At 37.6% G+C, this 14,321-nt stretch overlaps 2 protein-coding genes and 1 pseudogene across 2 annotated transcripts; 1 reads left to right on the top strand and 2 right to left on the bottom strand.

The window, feature by feature from the left end:
* Positions 1-1,194: 1,194 nt before the first annotated feature.
* On the bottom strand, positions 1,195-3,115 carry LOC106411335 (superoxide dismutase [Fe] 1, chloroplastic-like). Its single transcript, XM_013852083.3, has 8 exons — positions 3,003-3,115; positions 2,749-2,825; positions 2,364-2,552; positions 2,107-2,278; positions 1,945-2,012; positions 1,810-1,836; positions 1,644-1,667; positions 1,195-1,559 (listed from the first exon to the last, which is right to left on the bottom strand). The coding sequence occupies exons 2-8, from the start codon at positions 2,806-2,808 to the stop codon at positions 1,452-1,454; spliced, it is 648 nt and encodes a 215-aa protein (XP_013707537.2). The 5' UTR covers positions 2,809-2,825; positions 3,003-3,115; the 3' UTR covers positions 1,195-1,451.
* A 374-nt stretch (positions 3,116-3,489) lies between these two features.
* On the top strand, positions 3,490-11,058 carry LOC106411227 (ATP-dependent DNA helicase SRS2-like protein At4g25120). Its single transcript, XM_048763120.1, has 29 exons — positions 3,490-3,708; positions 3,800-4,604; positions 4,684-4,725; positions 4,842-5,005; positions 5,374-5,587; positions 5,707-5,763; positions 5,847-5,952; positions 6,038-6,171; positions 6,251-6,325; positions 6,438-6,563; positions 6,639-6,770; positions 6,865-6,948; positions 7,119-7,232; positions 7,359-7,459; positions 7,804-7,870; positions 7,996-8,046; positions 8,389-8,466; positions 8,560-8,766; positions 8,880-8,918; positions 9,057-9,128; positions 9,225-9,311; positions 9,382-9,432; positions 9,517-9,722; positions 9,806-9,899; positions 10,007-10,057; positions 10,191-10,253; positions 10,355-10,414; positions 10,491-10,553; positions 10,673-11,058. The coding sequence occupies exons 1-29, from the start codon at positions 3,575-3,577 to the stop codon at positions 10,760-10,762; spliced, it is 3,567 nt and encodes a 1,188-aa protein (XP_048619077.1). The 5' UTR covers positions 3,490-3,574; the 3' UTR covers positions 10,763-11,058.
* Positions 11,059-11,224: 166 nt separating this feature from the next.
* Positions 11,225-12,435, bottom strand: LOC106411226 (annotated as a pseudogene).
* Between the last annotated feature and the right edge of the window lie 1,886 nt (positions 12,436-14,321).

The raw sequence follows: 14,321 nt of genomic DNA on the forward strand, positions 1-14,321 counted from the left end.
AAAAAGGGAAAAGATAAGTAATTGATCAATTAGGTAGTAGAAGGTTCTGAGCTCAAAAAAAAAGATTATGGGCTTTATATAAATTTAATTTAATAAATGAGTTTTTAAATAAGAGTTTTAAGAACCGGTTCTTAACTTTTTTAGTTAAAAGTTAAGAGACATGTTCTTATATTCCGCTAAAAACTCTACTCTAAAACCTCCCAATAATCATGCTTTAAGCTGAGTTTGGAAAGGTGTTAAACATCTTATATTGAAAATTTACGATTTTAAATTTATCTATTTATATAGCGAGATGATAAATATATTTTCATTGTGAACAACTATATCTACTTAATGTTAATAGATAAGCTTCAAAAGAATACTCGGTTGGGTCTCGCCATATATACCATTCTCTAACTATATTTTAGAAAAAAAAAAACCATAGAAAAATCCACAAAATATTTTTTAAATATGAGCTGTGACCTAACCTGACGGTTTAATACTATAGTTTCAATCCTATTTAAAATTATCTAAATTAAAATAAGAAGGAAAAATATTTTCTTGCAAACAAACGATATTTATTTTAGTGCTATTAAAATAAAACACAAATATCGGTTTTAGGGGTATTAACATAAAATTGTATATGTGTAGAAAATAATTTTTTGTATGGTATTCGTTTTTACTTTTACTTCTTATAAAATGAAATAAAATAGAAGAGAAATAAAATGAAATAAAATAAAAATAGAAAACAAATTTAACATTAAAACTGAATGAAAAAATTATTAAAATCAATTAAAAGACATGTTAACTGGATAAAAAAAAATATATAGAGAAGATAAAGTTGGGATTACTTCGACAAATATTGATTGAATGTTAGAAGGAAATAAAATAAGGTTTGTATAGACCAAAAATGCAGTAAAGGTATTTTTGGGTATATGAACCCAAGTAAATATCATAGAAAAAATGCAGGGCAATATGTCGTAAATAGGACATAGGTCGCATAGAAAGCCTTCGAATTAGTTCAATGTATAAAAAGCATATTATAATGGAAATGCACGTGTTCAAAAAAAAAAAAAAAATGGAAATGCTAAAAATATTCAATAGTTGACTTGATATACCAAAAAACGTTGAATATGCTGTTCAAATATGGACTATGCATGCGAGTTATAGATGACAAATAAGCAGACCCTAAAACAGAGATCAAGTGAAAACTAATACACACAAAAAAACATCCCACAAATAGGAGAACATGGTAGTTTTCATTACAAATTTACACGATAAATAAAATTTTAATAGACAAGAAATAGATGAATGACACATTACAACAAGAGAGAGCTGTGTCCTTATTATACGACCAATATTTTATTGAGAAACTTCGGTAATGCATAACTCGATGACGCATTACAAAACGAGAGAGGTGGTCTTTGAAAAAAAAAGAGAGAGGTGGTCCGAAAATGTCTGTTGATTCCTGCTTAAGCAGAAGAGGAAGAAGCAGCCTTGGCAGCGTGAAGTCTGGAACTAACAGCTTCCCAAGACACAAGATTGTTCATGAATGTCTTTATGTAATCCGGTCTTCGATTCTGCTCAAATACAAAGAAAAAAATTACAACAATCCACAAAAAAAAAACTGAAAAAAGAACCGTTATGTTATAATATTACATTACCTGAAAGTCTAGATAGTAAGCATGCTGTTCCATGTAGCAAATTGAAGATTAAAGAAAGAGATCAATAAATTTGTAGCATAAACTTATTACCAAAAATAAAATAAAATTGTAGCATAAACTATGACAAAAACTGTATTTGATATGGGCTATAAAGTATTTACTATACCTCCCAGACGTCAATGGTAAGCAATGGCTGCAGGAAATCAACACCATGATTAATTTTTTTAAGAATATGTAATAATTGTAAGATGATTTCTAATCAAGTTAACTCTGTATTCAAGTTCTTGATTGGAATACTTACAAAAGAACCAAGCACAAGGGGATTCACAGCATTTGGAGTTTTCATTACTTTGAGTTTGTTATCTGCGTCTGGAAGAAGAGAAAGGAAAGAGATTAAAATATTTATGTGAAGCTGTTCAACATGAAACCCTTGAAGGGAAAAAACTGAGATCAGTCAACTTACAAGCAAGCCAGGCCCAGCCAGCTCCGAATTGAGTGGCAGCAGCAGCATTGAACTCATCATAAAACTTCTCATAAGAAGTGAAATCTCTTTCAAGCAGAGCAAGAAGCTCTCCTGATGGTTTTCCACCACCACCTGGTTTCATTGATTCCCAGAAGAACTCGTGGTTCCATGCCTACATATATACACATCACCGAATCAGCTAAACAATCATACACCCTTTTAAAAGCCCAAATAAGAAATTGGGTTTATATTGTTACCTGAGCAGCGTTGTTGAAAGCAGGGAGTAGGTCGCCATTGTTGTAAGTGTTGAGGATGATGTGGTCTAAGGTCTTGCCTTCAAGATCGGATCCAAGAACCTGTTTCTTGAGGTTGTCCACGTAAGCCCTGTGATGCTTGCCCCAGTGAAACTCCAGAGTTTGTCGGCTCATAAACGGCTCCAAAGCATCCTTTCAAATTTTGTACCAAACAATATTTCATCAAAATCGCTCTAACACTCCAAACTTTTCCAATAGGTCCTCTAAGGAAAGAACACAGAGAACAATTTTCTAGGTCCCCAAGTTTTAATTTATGCTTTTAACAGTCCTCACATCCGACGTGAACACCCTACTTGACCGTTCCCACCATGAATAAATGAAATCATACCAGAGAGTATGGAGGTGGCTTGAGAACGTAGTCAGCGGTTACAGCACTTGAAGCAGCCATTTCTTTTATAATAGAATCTGCACATTCCAAACAACATAGCATCGATCGAGAGATGGTCATTAATGAATCAATATTCTTACAGACACACATAAAACATATAGATAGATCGATATACAAATTAAATTAAACTTAAGTAAGAGATGAGCAAAACTTGAACAGGAAGCTACAAAGTGGACCATAGATAGAATCAGAACCTCAAAGTTTCAGGGCAAGTCAGGAGAACACACGCCAACGATCTCTGTCTTTGGGTTTTATGTTTGGTTTTGGTTGCATCGTACATGTCACAGTACTACATATCATATGTACGACCATTCTCTTTTGCAGTACAGTTTTATTTAATCTCGTTCGGTGGCTCATCTAAAATGTACGTGTCACAATTATTGACAATTTTTCTTTTCTAATGTATTTTAAAAATATATGCAATTACATCTTTAAATCTTCTCATAACAAGTTTTGTCATGTTTCATAACTTTCAAGTACGTTTCTGTTAGAAAGTTTCGTACATGTACTAGAGATCGCTCCTATGTAAGTAATCGGTTCTCAAGAAGTTTGATTGTGTTTTGCGGTGATAGAACTGTTTGCGGCCCAATATTAGTGAAGCCCAACTAATATATCTATTTAACGGCCCAATATGTGTTAGGCCCAATAAGGGCAAGGTCCAACTGAGATATCTATTGACCGGAAAAGATAATCCCTTGTCGGAACACGGTGTCTCGTTAGGGTTCTAATTTTCCCTCTCTTTCTTGGGAAAAAGTGAGCGAGGAAGATGGAGAATCACCCGCCGAACAGAGGAATGTGGAATCAAGAGCACAGTCATACGACTCGGATCTCTCAGTGCTTCAGGATCGCGAAAAGGCTATCTGAGAATGCAGCTAACTCCTCCACTCCTTTTCCTAAAAGGTTCGATTTCTTCTCTTCTTTTCAATTGATTGGCGTTGGGTTCATCGGATTTGGTGTAAAATGTGATAAATTTCTCTACTTGGCGTTGCAGAAGCAAGGAATCGATGGGTAGTGAATCCACTTCTCACCATTCTAGCTTCAAAAGGACCCCTCTTATGGAGTTATCAGCGAATACACCTCCTCACAAACGCTTTAAACCAGGGTTCGAGTCATCTCATGTTGGTATGAGCATCCCTGCTCCTGATTTTAGTCTGGATAAGGAGGTCTTAGATGCATCTCGTTCTGAGGTTTCTGCGGATGACAGAGTTTCATCAGACCCATTTGTAACTCCTCTGAAAGATGAGTCAGAAAGAGTTACACTAAGCTATGGTGGTGGTTGCTCTACTTCTTCGCTTCTTGATGATGAGATTGATGATTCCATTTTGGAAGAGATTGACGCTATCTGTGAGCAGTCAGTGAGAAAAGCAGCGTGTCAAACTCCAGATACCAGCATGACTGAGGCTCCTTCCAGAGATTATCAGAGCAATTCTTCACTTCTTGATGATGAACTTGATGATTCCGTTTTGGAGGAGATTGACGCTATCTGTGAACAGTCAGCGAGGAAAATTGCATGTCAAACTCCAAGTACCAGCATGACTCAGACACCGTCTAAAGATAATAAGAGCAGTGACCTTGAGGGTGGATTGGATTCTAGGGGTGTTAAAATGTCTGAGCCAGACTCCGAGGTCAAGTTAGAGTATGAAGAGGCTACCGTTGCTGCTGATCCTGCATTGATCACTAGCATGCCTGAGGAGTGTTCAAAATATATGCAGTCTTTGAATGATAGACAGCGTGATGCTGCCTGTAGTGATATTTCAACTCCTTTAATGGTTATTGCTGGTCCTGGAAGTGGAAAGGTCGGTATCTAATTACACTACTTTTCCTGTGACGCAAGACTTTTTTTGTCAGTGCTAATTATTCCCTTTTCCATGTTAGACTTCCACCATGGTTGGCCGTGTCTTAGTGTTGCTCAATGAGGTATGATCAGTTATCGCCTGTGAATGATTTGAAACATCTTCCGTACTTGAGATCTTATTTATGAAATTAGATTTGAAACTGTCTTCACACGTTTTGTGTTCTTTTTAACTTAATAGGGTCTACAGCCATCAAATATCCTTGCAATGACTTTCACTACAGCGGCAACCGCTGAGATGAGAGAGCGCATAGGAAAATCTGCTGGAAAGAAAGCAGCCAAAGAAATAACAATCAGCACATTCCATTCATTTTCCTTGCAGCTTTGCCGGATGCACGCAGACAAGTGAGAATATGGGTTTTAAATTGCTTGGTAAATTTGTTAGTTCTTCCTTTGGTGGTTAATCTTGAGTCAAAATGTAGGTAGAGGTCGTGAAACGTTTTTTTTTTTCCAACACTGAATTTTTTTACCTCGTATGTTGTTAACTTGGTGACTTAACCTATAACGCCAGGAAACGGAGGTAATAGTTGAAAACAAGTTTAGGTGATGAAAATCTCTACTTGTTAGTATAATTATCTGCTTTGCAGGTTTGGTGATTTCACTAATTCTGTATTACTGTTCGTTTGTAGTTGTTAGTTACATGACACTGATTGACACCTTTAAGGTTATAGATTCATGGATTCGTGTCCCTTATACCTTTCCTACCGTCACAGGTTACAACGTACATCTGAATTTTCAGTGTATGGACATGGGCAACAAAGAAGAGCAATTATTGAAGCAACGCGTTTATATGAGGTGGGGAAGAACGGAAGCAGTACATCCGGTGCATGTGAATCTGCGGAAGGTCAGAGTGGAGCCGGTGCTGGAGCAGTGTGTCCTGAATATGCCAAGGATAGATCAAAGAAATGGCAAAAATATGTGACCCAGGTTGACAATCCTGAATTAAATAATCTACTTTATTGTCTATTGATAGTGCGTGTATACTGTCTTTCACATTTAGTTTCTCATAACATTAGTTATTTTCAACTTTTTTTTTTGCATTTTAGGCAAAGGCTTCCGGTAGAACTCCGGAGGAGTGCCGTAAGATGGGCAATGAGATAGGAGTAAGTCAGCTAGATTTTTCTTTCAAGCATCTATAGTATGAATTAGACCATACGATATGAATAGTCTACCTGTGCTGATACAGGCAAAAATTCTTGGAAACTACAGTGATATCCTTAAAGCTTGTGATGCTCTGGACTATCATGATTTGATTAGTTGTTCGGTCACCCTGCTCTCCGACTTTCCTGAAGGTAAAGCCACATTAATAAAATTTTCTGGCTTTAAGATGTATGACACTCGATATTTCCTTGTGCTTACGTGTATTTGCAATGAAAGTATTTAAGGAATGCCAAGATACCTGGAAAGCCATCATAGTTGATGAATTCCAGGACACTAGCACAATGCAGTACAAGCTTCTACGAATGCTAGGATCTCATAATCACATAACTATTGTTGGTGATGATGATCAGGTACCTTATTTGCAAACATAACTGACTTCTCTTTGTTTGATTATTTGAAAATGGAAGCATGACGTATCTTTTCTCGCAGTCCATCTTCGGTTTTAACGGGGCGGACAGTTCAGGATTTGATTCATTTCGCCGAAATTTCCCAAATTACAAAGAGGTTTGGCTTCTCGATCTGAATTAATTCTTAAAGACTATAACACATATGATGCACAAGCTTCAAAACAAAAAGCTTACGTCACTGAAAATTCATCTTACTGCTTTTGGTTCAGGTCCGACTGATAAAAAACTATCGTTCTTCCCGCCATATTGTGGAAGCTGCATCTTCTATTATAAAAAACAATACGAAGCGGTGCCAATCTAAAAGCATATCGTCTGAAAACTCTCAGGGATCTAAGGCAAGTTGAACTTATCTCTATGGGAAATTGTGTTAATCGCTACGGCTAACTTTTTGATTTTTCAACCCAGTATAGATTACTGTCAAGGAATGCCATAACGAGGAAGCACAGTGTGCATTTGTTATTGACAAAATAATTGAAATCACGAATGATGCCTCAACACCTTGTTGCTCCCATGGAGATATTGCCATCTTGTATAGGAGGCAGGTCAGCCCTTTTCTCCTCAGTGACATGTCGTCATAACGTAAAAGGCTCTTTAACATATATAGGTGTTGGTAAGTGACGATGTACTGATATTCAGGTGTCAGGTAAAGTCTTTCAAAATGCATTCCGGCAGAGGAAAATACCATTCAACGTTCATGGTGTCGCTTTCTACAGGAAAAAGGTAGATTGCCTCATAAGTAGCTCATCTTTTTAATAGTTGCATGATCTCCATGTATCTCACCTCTTGGCATTGAAAGTTCCTCCGCATGAGTCATGACTACCTTAGCTTTGCATATTTCAGAGGATAAGCTCCATCTAATAGAGAGAATACATATAATTTTTCGACGTTAGGTTGTACGGATCATTTTGGCCATGCTGAGAACAACATTTTCCGAATGTGATGATCTTTCGTATCGACGAGTGTTTAAGGCATTACTTCCTTTTGAGAAAGAGGAAAAGAAAAGGGTTTGTACCTCATTTGCTCTCGTTTTATTTCATTTATGATTATTTTTAATATACTTTTTTCTTTCTCAGCTTTGGCTATCAGGACATAGGCTGTTAGTCAAATAATTTATTTACCACCGTTTGCAGGTTATAGATCATATTGACAAAATTTCCACTAGTAGGAAATGCAGCTTCATTTCAGCTGCAACTGATATCTTCAGTGCCAAAATTTCTGGTACCTTCAAGAGGTATTGCTTGATGAATACATTAAGAAAGCTATATAATACTGCTTTAGTTTTATTTTGAATTGAAAATACCAATTGCTTCTAGGTTTATGTACTGGGAGTCTGGGACATACATACAAGTTTTCTCATATAAATGTGCCTGCTTCTGTTTTTCATGATGCATACTTGTGTGATTGATATATGTCGTTTTATCACCCAGATTTTGGTGACACTGTGTGTATATTTAATGTGTATATCACTATATCCAGATTCTAAGAATGAGACGCTGTAAATTATATCCCCTCAGAGTCCTGTTACCTTAATTCATGTGTCCTGTAAAACTTATTAGCTTCGTTTGATTAACCCAGGAACCAGCTTACCCAGGGACGTAAAGTGTTGCAAACTCTTAACATGGTAGCAAAGCTGGTTGATAGGGTAAAATATTTGTTTCCCGGTCTTTAGATACAATGAACGCATCAATCATTACTCATTACTCATTAGTTGAAGTGATCATGCTTATTTCAACTTAGCACTACTAATGCCTTCGTAATTATTTGCAGGAACAATCACTTTCAGCTGTAGTAACATGTGTGGCAAATATGATACCACAGGTAAATTAGTTTTTGTGTCTTGCGTGATGCCGTGCTTATAACTATTATCCTGGACCGTTATCTATAGAGTTACAAAAACATGCAAGACATATAAATTTTCTTGATATGCGATGTTGAGATTGAAATAAATTTGGACCTTATGCTTGACAATCCAATTTCATTCTTGAAAGATATTAGTATCAAATGATTATATGCCTACAGTATAACTTTCACTTGAAAATAGTTTATGAACATGTGCCTTTGCTTTGAAGATTTACCGTCTTTCCTTACAAACATTTTGTGCAATATCATACTGTTTCTTTCTCGATCCCGCTTACCTGCTCATATTGTTTCAACTTCTAGAAATACCTTCTTGAGCAACGAGCAGTTGTGGATAACGATGGGGGAAAACTGCTTAATGAAGACAACGATCTTAGATCTGTACGTGGCTTTTGCTCTTCAAAATTCTGAACAATCATTTTTCCATATGCATGTTTTAAAAATATTTTGGGGGAATGATTTCCTGTTTTGTAGGTTCTCCAGTACTTAATGGATGATGTAGCGGAGTTTCTTTCCACTCATTGCACCACAACTGGAGAAGAAGTGGATGCAGTCAAAGAAAAGAAAGGCTGCAATCAACTTAACTCATTTATCAACTATATCTCTGAGCGCGAAACTGAAAATTTTCGTCTAAGAAGACATGACAATCAAAATTCTGTCACATTAACCACCATTCATCAGGTTTTTGTCATCCACTCGAACAGTCCACAGTTTGGAATCCATTAGTTATAGAATTAGTTACTTCAGGTGGTAATGGAAATATCGGCTTATGTCTCTTATTTGTCCTTATGCAGTCTAAAGGTTTGGAGTGGGACGTAGTTTTCATAATCAAGGTATAATTCATCTCTGTTTTTTTTTTGGCCGAGCTGTTGACAGATTTGGACGTAGCATAATATCAAATACGTTTCTTTATAGAATCAATGAAACAAAAAATTCCTTGGCCTAGTTTGAATCCAAGTTTTGCTGAACAGGCTAATGATAACGAGATTCCCCTATTGCATGAGTCTAACGGTACTGCATCGGAGGGTGGAACATCACTTGAGGTATCACTCTGCATTTTCCTGAACTTTTCATTAACCCTCTGCCCACTTCCCACCTCTAGAAATGTATATTTAGCGCGTTGGTTGTTTAAATTGTAGGAAGAGCGTCGCCTTCTGTATGTTGCTATGACTCGTGCTCGCAAGAAATTATTTTTCTTGTACGTGACAGTGGATTCGAACTGGCAGGTTAGTGCTACACATGATTTGTGAAATTTTCCTCTCAAACTTCGTGTCTGACTAATGATCTTCCATCTAGGTGCTCCAACCCTCACGGTTTCTTAAAGAGATTCCGAGCCATCTTCTACAGGTTCAGAACTCAGTTTGTTAGCAAATTTATGCATGATAATGTGAAAGCGCTAGTAAGAGTTTTTTTTTTACTTCTTTTTTGTAGGGAGACCTGAGCACAAATGACTGCAGAAAAGTTCATCAAAACCTTCCAAACAAGACTGAGCAGAGTGTGTCCGATTTTGGAACAGAATTAAAGCATGAAGATAATAAACCAACCGATAACAATATGATGAACATTCCAGTAGATGATGCTACCGAGGAGTCAATAGAAGCCGCATGTGCACTCAATGGGAACAATTTTCTTAAGAGGTTACGATAGCCATCATAACTATATTATTTGGCAGTGTTTCGTCTGGTTCATTCAAAGGTGTAGTAACTTTTTTCCTCAACAGATTTGATGTGGAGGTTAGATCAGTTGTCTCTCACTTATTTCACATCTGGGCTAAGAAACAAGCATTCCAGGACCCGAAGAGGCTGATTGACAAAGTGAGTATTGCATACTCAATTTGTCTGCAACAGTTCTCTACCATTTGATGTAAGCGCTAAGCAATGTTCTTAGCTTACCTTTGATGACAATATTTTTGTACATGCAGGTAAGGTTTGTGATTGGTGAACGTTTGGCCATCAAGAAGGAGAAGCACAAGGTTGTATATCTCTCTCATTTCATTTGGTCTCATCTAGATATTTATTCATAAACTTACTGGTTAAAGCCTACTAAGCCATACAGAGTGTAGAATATGCTTTGGTGACTAATTGGATGCTGCACTATTTTGTTAGGATGTCTTACGAGCACTTAAATCATCATTGACTTCCGATGAAGCGTTCCAATACGCAGAACATGTAAGCATGTTATCCAAAAACACTGTCACATTAATGAGCCGATATACAAAAGGGAACTAAGATTGTTGTGCCCATGTTCCTGTGCATTTTGGGGATGTCAGGTACTTAGGTGGGAACAACTTCCTGCAGACACACGAGCTCATATAATGCGAGAGAAACAGGTAATGTGTCTATTTTGAGAAAGCAAGAAACAATAAGTCAACTCACTCCTTACACTTGGGAAAAATTATGTTTCAGGAGCATTTCCAGAAACTCAGAATTGAAAATTCAATGGGCACATCGGAAGCAACAAGTAAACAGGTAATAAGCTGTGTACTATTCATCCAACCATTGCACAATACTTCAGTGTAGCTTGCATTTTGGCCAACCGAAAACTAGAAGATGAGATAGGATTGTTGTTAATGTTTTTGGGTTGGCAGATCTCGTTTCTGCATAGTCTAGGATGCACGGTGGTCCCAACATCACGTCTTCATGCCTCCCGTTTGATCGAGCAGTACAAATCATTGTGAGAATGTTGATGTATAGCTTCAGTTCGTCAATATGATAAAATTATGGAGCCTGGAAATGATTTCGATTTCCAGATGGGAGAAAGGTATATTGTGATTTTCATTCTCCCATTAGTTAGAAGTCTGAAACAAACAGTTAATGATGTAACTCCAGCTTATATCTTTTAGTACTCATCTCTCCGAGATGCCACATTTGAACGAGTTTATGAGATAAGAAGACTTTATGTTTTGTATATAAAATGTGACTGTAACTAACCCTAGAAGATGTTATTTATATACTAGGTTTGGGAACCGTTATATATTTGAATACAAGAGAAGATGCTTAGATACACCACTTTGGTTGTTTTTGTACACTTACACACATTTATACCAGCATATGATGCTTATTAACCATTGATAGAATGACCAAGACAAGACACGAATGCGATCTACAGGGTACTGAACTTTGATGAGACAACTCACTTTTTATGTGCTTGAGCTACTGACTAGTTCCTTAACCATAACATCGGATTGGATCGTTGCAACCTTTCTCAGCTGATTGTCTGCGACCCATGCTACCGCCTTTAGCCAGGTATTGCTGGTGGTACTCTTCTGCTCTGTAGAATTTCCTGGCGGGAAGTAACTCAGTCACAATCTTCTTGTTCAAGATCTTCTCCTGCTTCTCCAAAGATTCACGAGCTAACTTCTCTTGCTCGTCTGTGTAGTAGTATATGCCTGATCGGTACTGCGTCCCCACATCATTCCCCTACTCGATCAAGAAAAAAAAAACAACTCAGCACGTAAAAGCCAGTATGATGTTCTGTTTCAACATATTGGCAATGACAATGTCACTTCCACATAACCCAACATCCCAAAGAACATGTTCTGTTTCAGCTAACAACATGATGTAATGCATACAATAAAATCAAGATTTTTTTTCAAGATAAAGCTATGACCTGACGATTCAAGGTGGTGGGATCATGACGCTTCCAGAAAACATCAAGCAAGTTCTCGAAGCTGCACTCTTTAGGGTCGTACTGAACTCTAACAACCTCGTTATGTCACGTCATGCCCGTACAGACATCCTCGTATATCGGGTTGTGCACGAACCCATGGCTATACCCAACCTCTGTTTTCGTCACACCAGGGACTCTCTGGTAAGCCAACTCCAGTCCCCAAAAGCAACCTGCGCCGAACTGCGCGAACTGCTGACCTGGCGAAGGAACATCATCGTCGGGTCCTTGGGCAATAGCCGCGGAAGACGGGTCTTGTTGGGAACGAGACCCGTATCCGAGCCTGTTGAAGAGGTTGTTCATCGGGGGTTTATAGACGGAGATGGTGGAAACGGGTTTGAATAGAGGGTGTGCAGCTTTAGAGAGAGAACGGAGAGGTATAGAGAGAGAAGCGGCGGAGATAACCGGTGATGAGGCGACGGGAGCTGGCATTATCGAAGGGAAGGGAGGGTGGAGTGACGTGGATATATGGGAACTTCAGAGTTGTACGGCTTTATGTTTCTATCCAAGTTTGTACTAGACTGTTCCTTCGGTTTCTAGAATTCCACTCATATTTCATATATTCAAATTTAAGATGTACGAAAATTTAAAAGATTAAATAAAAATGTATAAAAACTATTTTTATTATGTTGCTGGTAAGCTATGTTACGTGAAATTGGAATCGAGCACGTGGAAGCGCAATCGTATGAAAAGCAAAACTTTTAAAAATATTTATGAAGCGAATACGTGTTTGAAGCTTATATCTATATATATAAATAATATAAAATAAAATAATTTATAAAATTTATGATTAAAAATATCTAATCACTACAAGAAAACACATACTTAGCGAGGAAATTTAACGAGGAAAAACAATCATCGTAAATTTACGTCGATTTTACGAGGAACTTACGTGGAAAACTAAAGTCATCGTTATTTCCTCGTAACGTAACGACAAAAGTGTTTCGTCGTAAAGTGGATGTAATTTAACGAGTATTTTACGAGGAAAAACAATTTCCTCGTAAATACGACGTAAACTTTGCGTGTTATTTACGAGGAAATAGTTTACGTGTATTTAGCGAGGAAATTTTGAATCCACCAAGTTAGCTTCCTTCCATACCCTCGGATGAGAGATTCAAGTATAAATTGGTTAGCAGTGATCAAAGTTACACCTCGAGGACGAATCATCAGTGGAGAAGAACCACCATTGCAAGAAGAACAGATAAATGAAGTCGAGGAACCTGAACAAGAAATTGATGACATCCTTCTCATTGATCCGCATAATCACGAGTACGAAGATCTTACCGATGATGCCACAGACGAAGCTGTTGAAGACGAGTTTAATGAAAATGATGATGTTTCTAGTGATGACGAGAATGTCGATGTATCTGATTGATGTATTTGTTTTATGAATAAGATGAGGGAGTTTGTTTTATGAATAAGATAATGTGGGGTTTGTTTTATGAATAAGGTAATGTGGGAGTTTGTTTTATGAATAAGCAAATGTGGGAATTGTGGTTTGGAATAGAAATAAAGATGGGGTTTGGAATATTTGAAGTAGAAAATAAGGAATATGGGGTTTGGGGTTTGGGGTTTCGGATTCTAGAGATTTAAACATAACACTCGTTAATTCCACGTAAGCCAACGAGGAAATAACGACGAAATATTAAAATAAAGAACGCATGCTCGTTAATTCCACGTAAGCACAAATCGTCGTAAAGACCACGTATAAGAAATCGTCGTAAATTCCACGTAGGCAGAAATCGTCGTAAATACCTCGTAAGCCAACGAGGAAATAATGACGAAATTTAAAAATAAAGATGGAGTTTGGAATATATGAAAATAAGGAATATGGAGTTTGGGGTTTGGAATATGGGGTTTGGGGTTTGGGGTTTCGGGTTTAGAGGTTTCGGGGTTTGAGGTTTGGGGTTTGGGGTTTCAGGTTTGGGGTTTGAGGTTTGGGGTTTGGGGTTTGGAGGTTTCGGGGTTTGAGGTTTGGGGTTTGGGGTTTCAGGTTTGGGGTTTGGGGTTTGGAGGTTTCAGATTTTAGGGATTTAAACATAATACTCGTTAATTCCACGTAAGCACAAATCGTCGTAAAGACCACGTATAAGAAATCGTCGTAAATTCCACGTAGGCATAAATCGTCGTAAAGACCCCGTATAAGAAATCGTCGTAAATTCCACGTAGGCAGAAAATCGTCGTAAATACCTCGTAAGCCAACGAGGAAATAACGACGAAATTTAAAAATAAAGATGGAGTTTGGAATATATGAAAATAAGGAATATGGAGTTTGGGGTTTGGAATATGGGGTTTCGGGTTTCGGGTTTAGAGGTTTCGGGGTTTGAGGTTTGGGGTTTGGGGTTTCAGGTTTGGGGTTTGAGGTTTGGGGTTTGGGGTTTGGAGGTTTTGGGGTTTGAGGTTTGGGGTTTGGGGTTTCAGGTTTGGGGTTTGGGGTTTGGGGTTTGGAGGTTTCGGATTATAGGGATTTAAACATAATACTCGTTAATTTCACGTAAGCACAAATCGTCGTAAAGACCACGTATAAGAAATCGTCGTAAATTCCACGTAGGCAGAAATCGTCGTAAAGA

Source organism: Brassica napus, chromosome C7, assembly GCF_020379485.1.
Source record: "Brassica napus cultivar Da-Ae chromosome C7, Da-Ae, whole genome shotgun sequence".
Lineage (NCBI taxonomy): Eukaryota > Viridiplantae > Streptophyta > Magnoliopsida > Brassicales > Brassicaceae > Brassica > Brassica napus.

Excerpts from the sequence above, each read along its gene's own strand:
- LOC106411227 (XM_048763120.1), top strand. The coding sequence starts at position 3,575 with ATGGAGAATCACCCGCCGAACAGAGGAATGTGGAATCAAGAGCACAGT. Across the intron at positions 9,433-9,516 it reads TTCCGAGCCATCTTCTACAG|GGAGACCTGAGCACAAATGA; the intron begins GTTCAGAACTCA and ends TCTTTTTTGTAG. Across the intron at positions 10,058-10,190 it reads TCAAGAAGGAGAAGCACAAG|GATGTCTTACGAGCACTTAA; the intron begins GTTGTATATCTC and ends CTATTTTGTTAG.
- LOC106411335 (XM_013852083.3), bottom strand. The coding sequence starts at position 2,808 with ATGGCTGCTTCAAGTGCTGTAACCGCTGACTACGTTCTCAAGCCACCT. Across the intron at positions 2,279-2,363 it reads CTTTCAACAACGCTGCTCAG|GCATGGAACCACGAGTTCTT; the intron begins GTAACAATATAA and ends GTATATATGTAG. Across the intron at positions 1,668-1,809 it reads TTACCATTGACGTCTGGGAG|CATGCTTACTATCTAGACTT; the intron begins GTATAGTAAATA and ends TACATGGAACAG.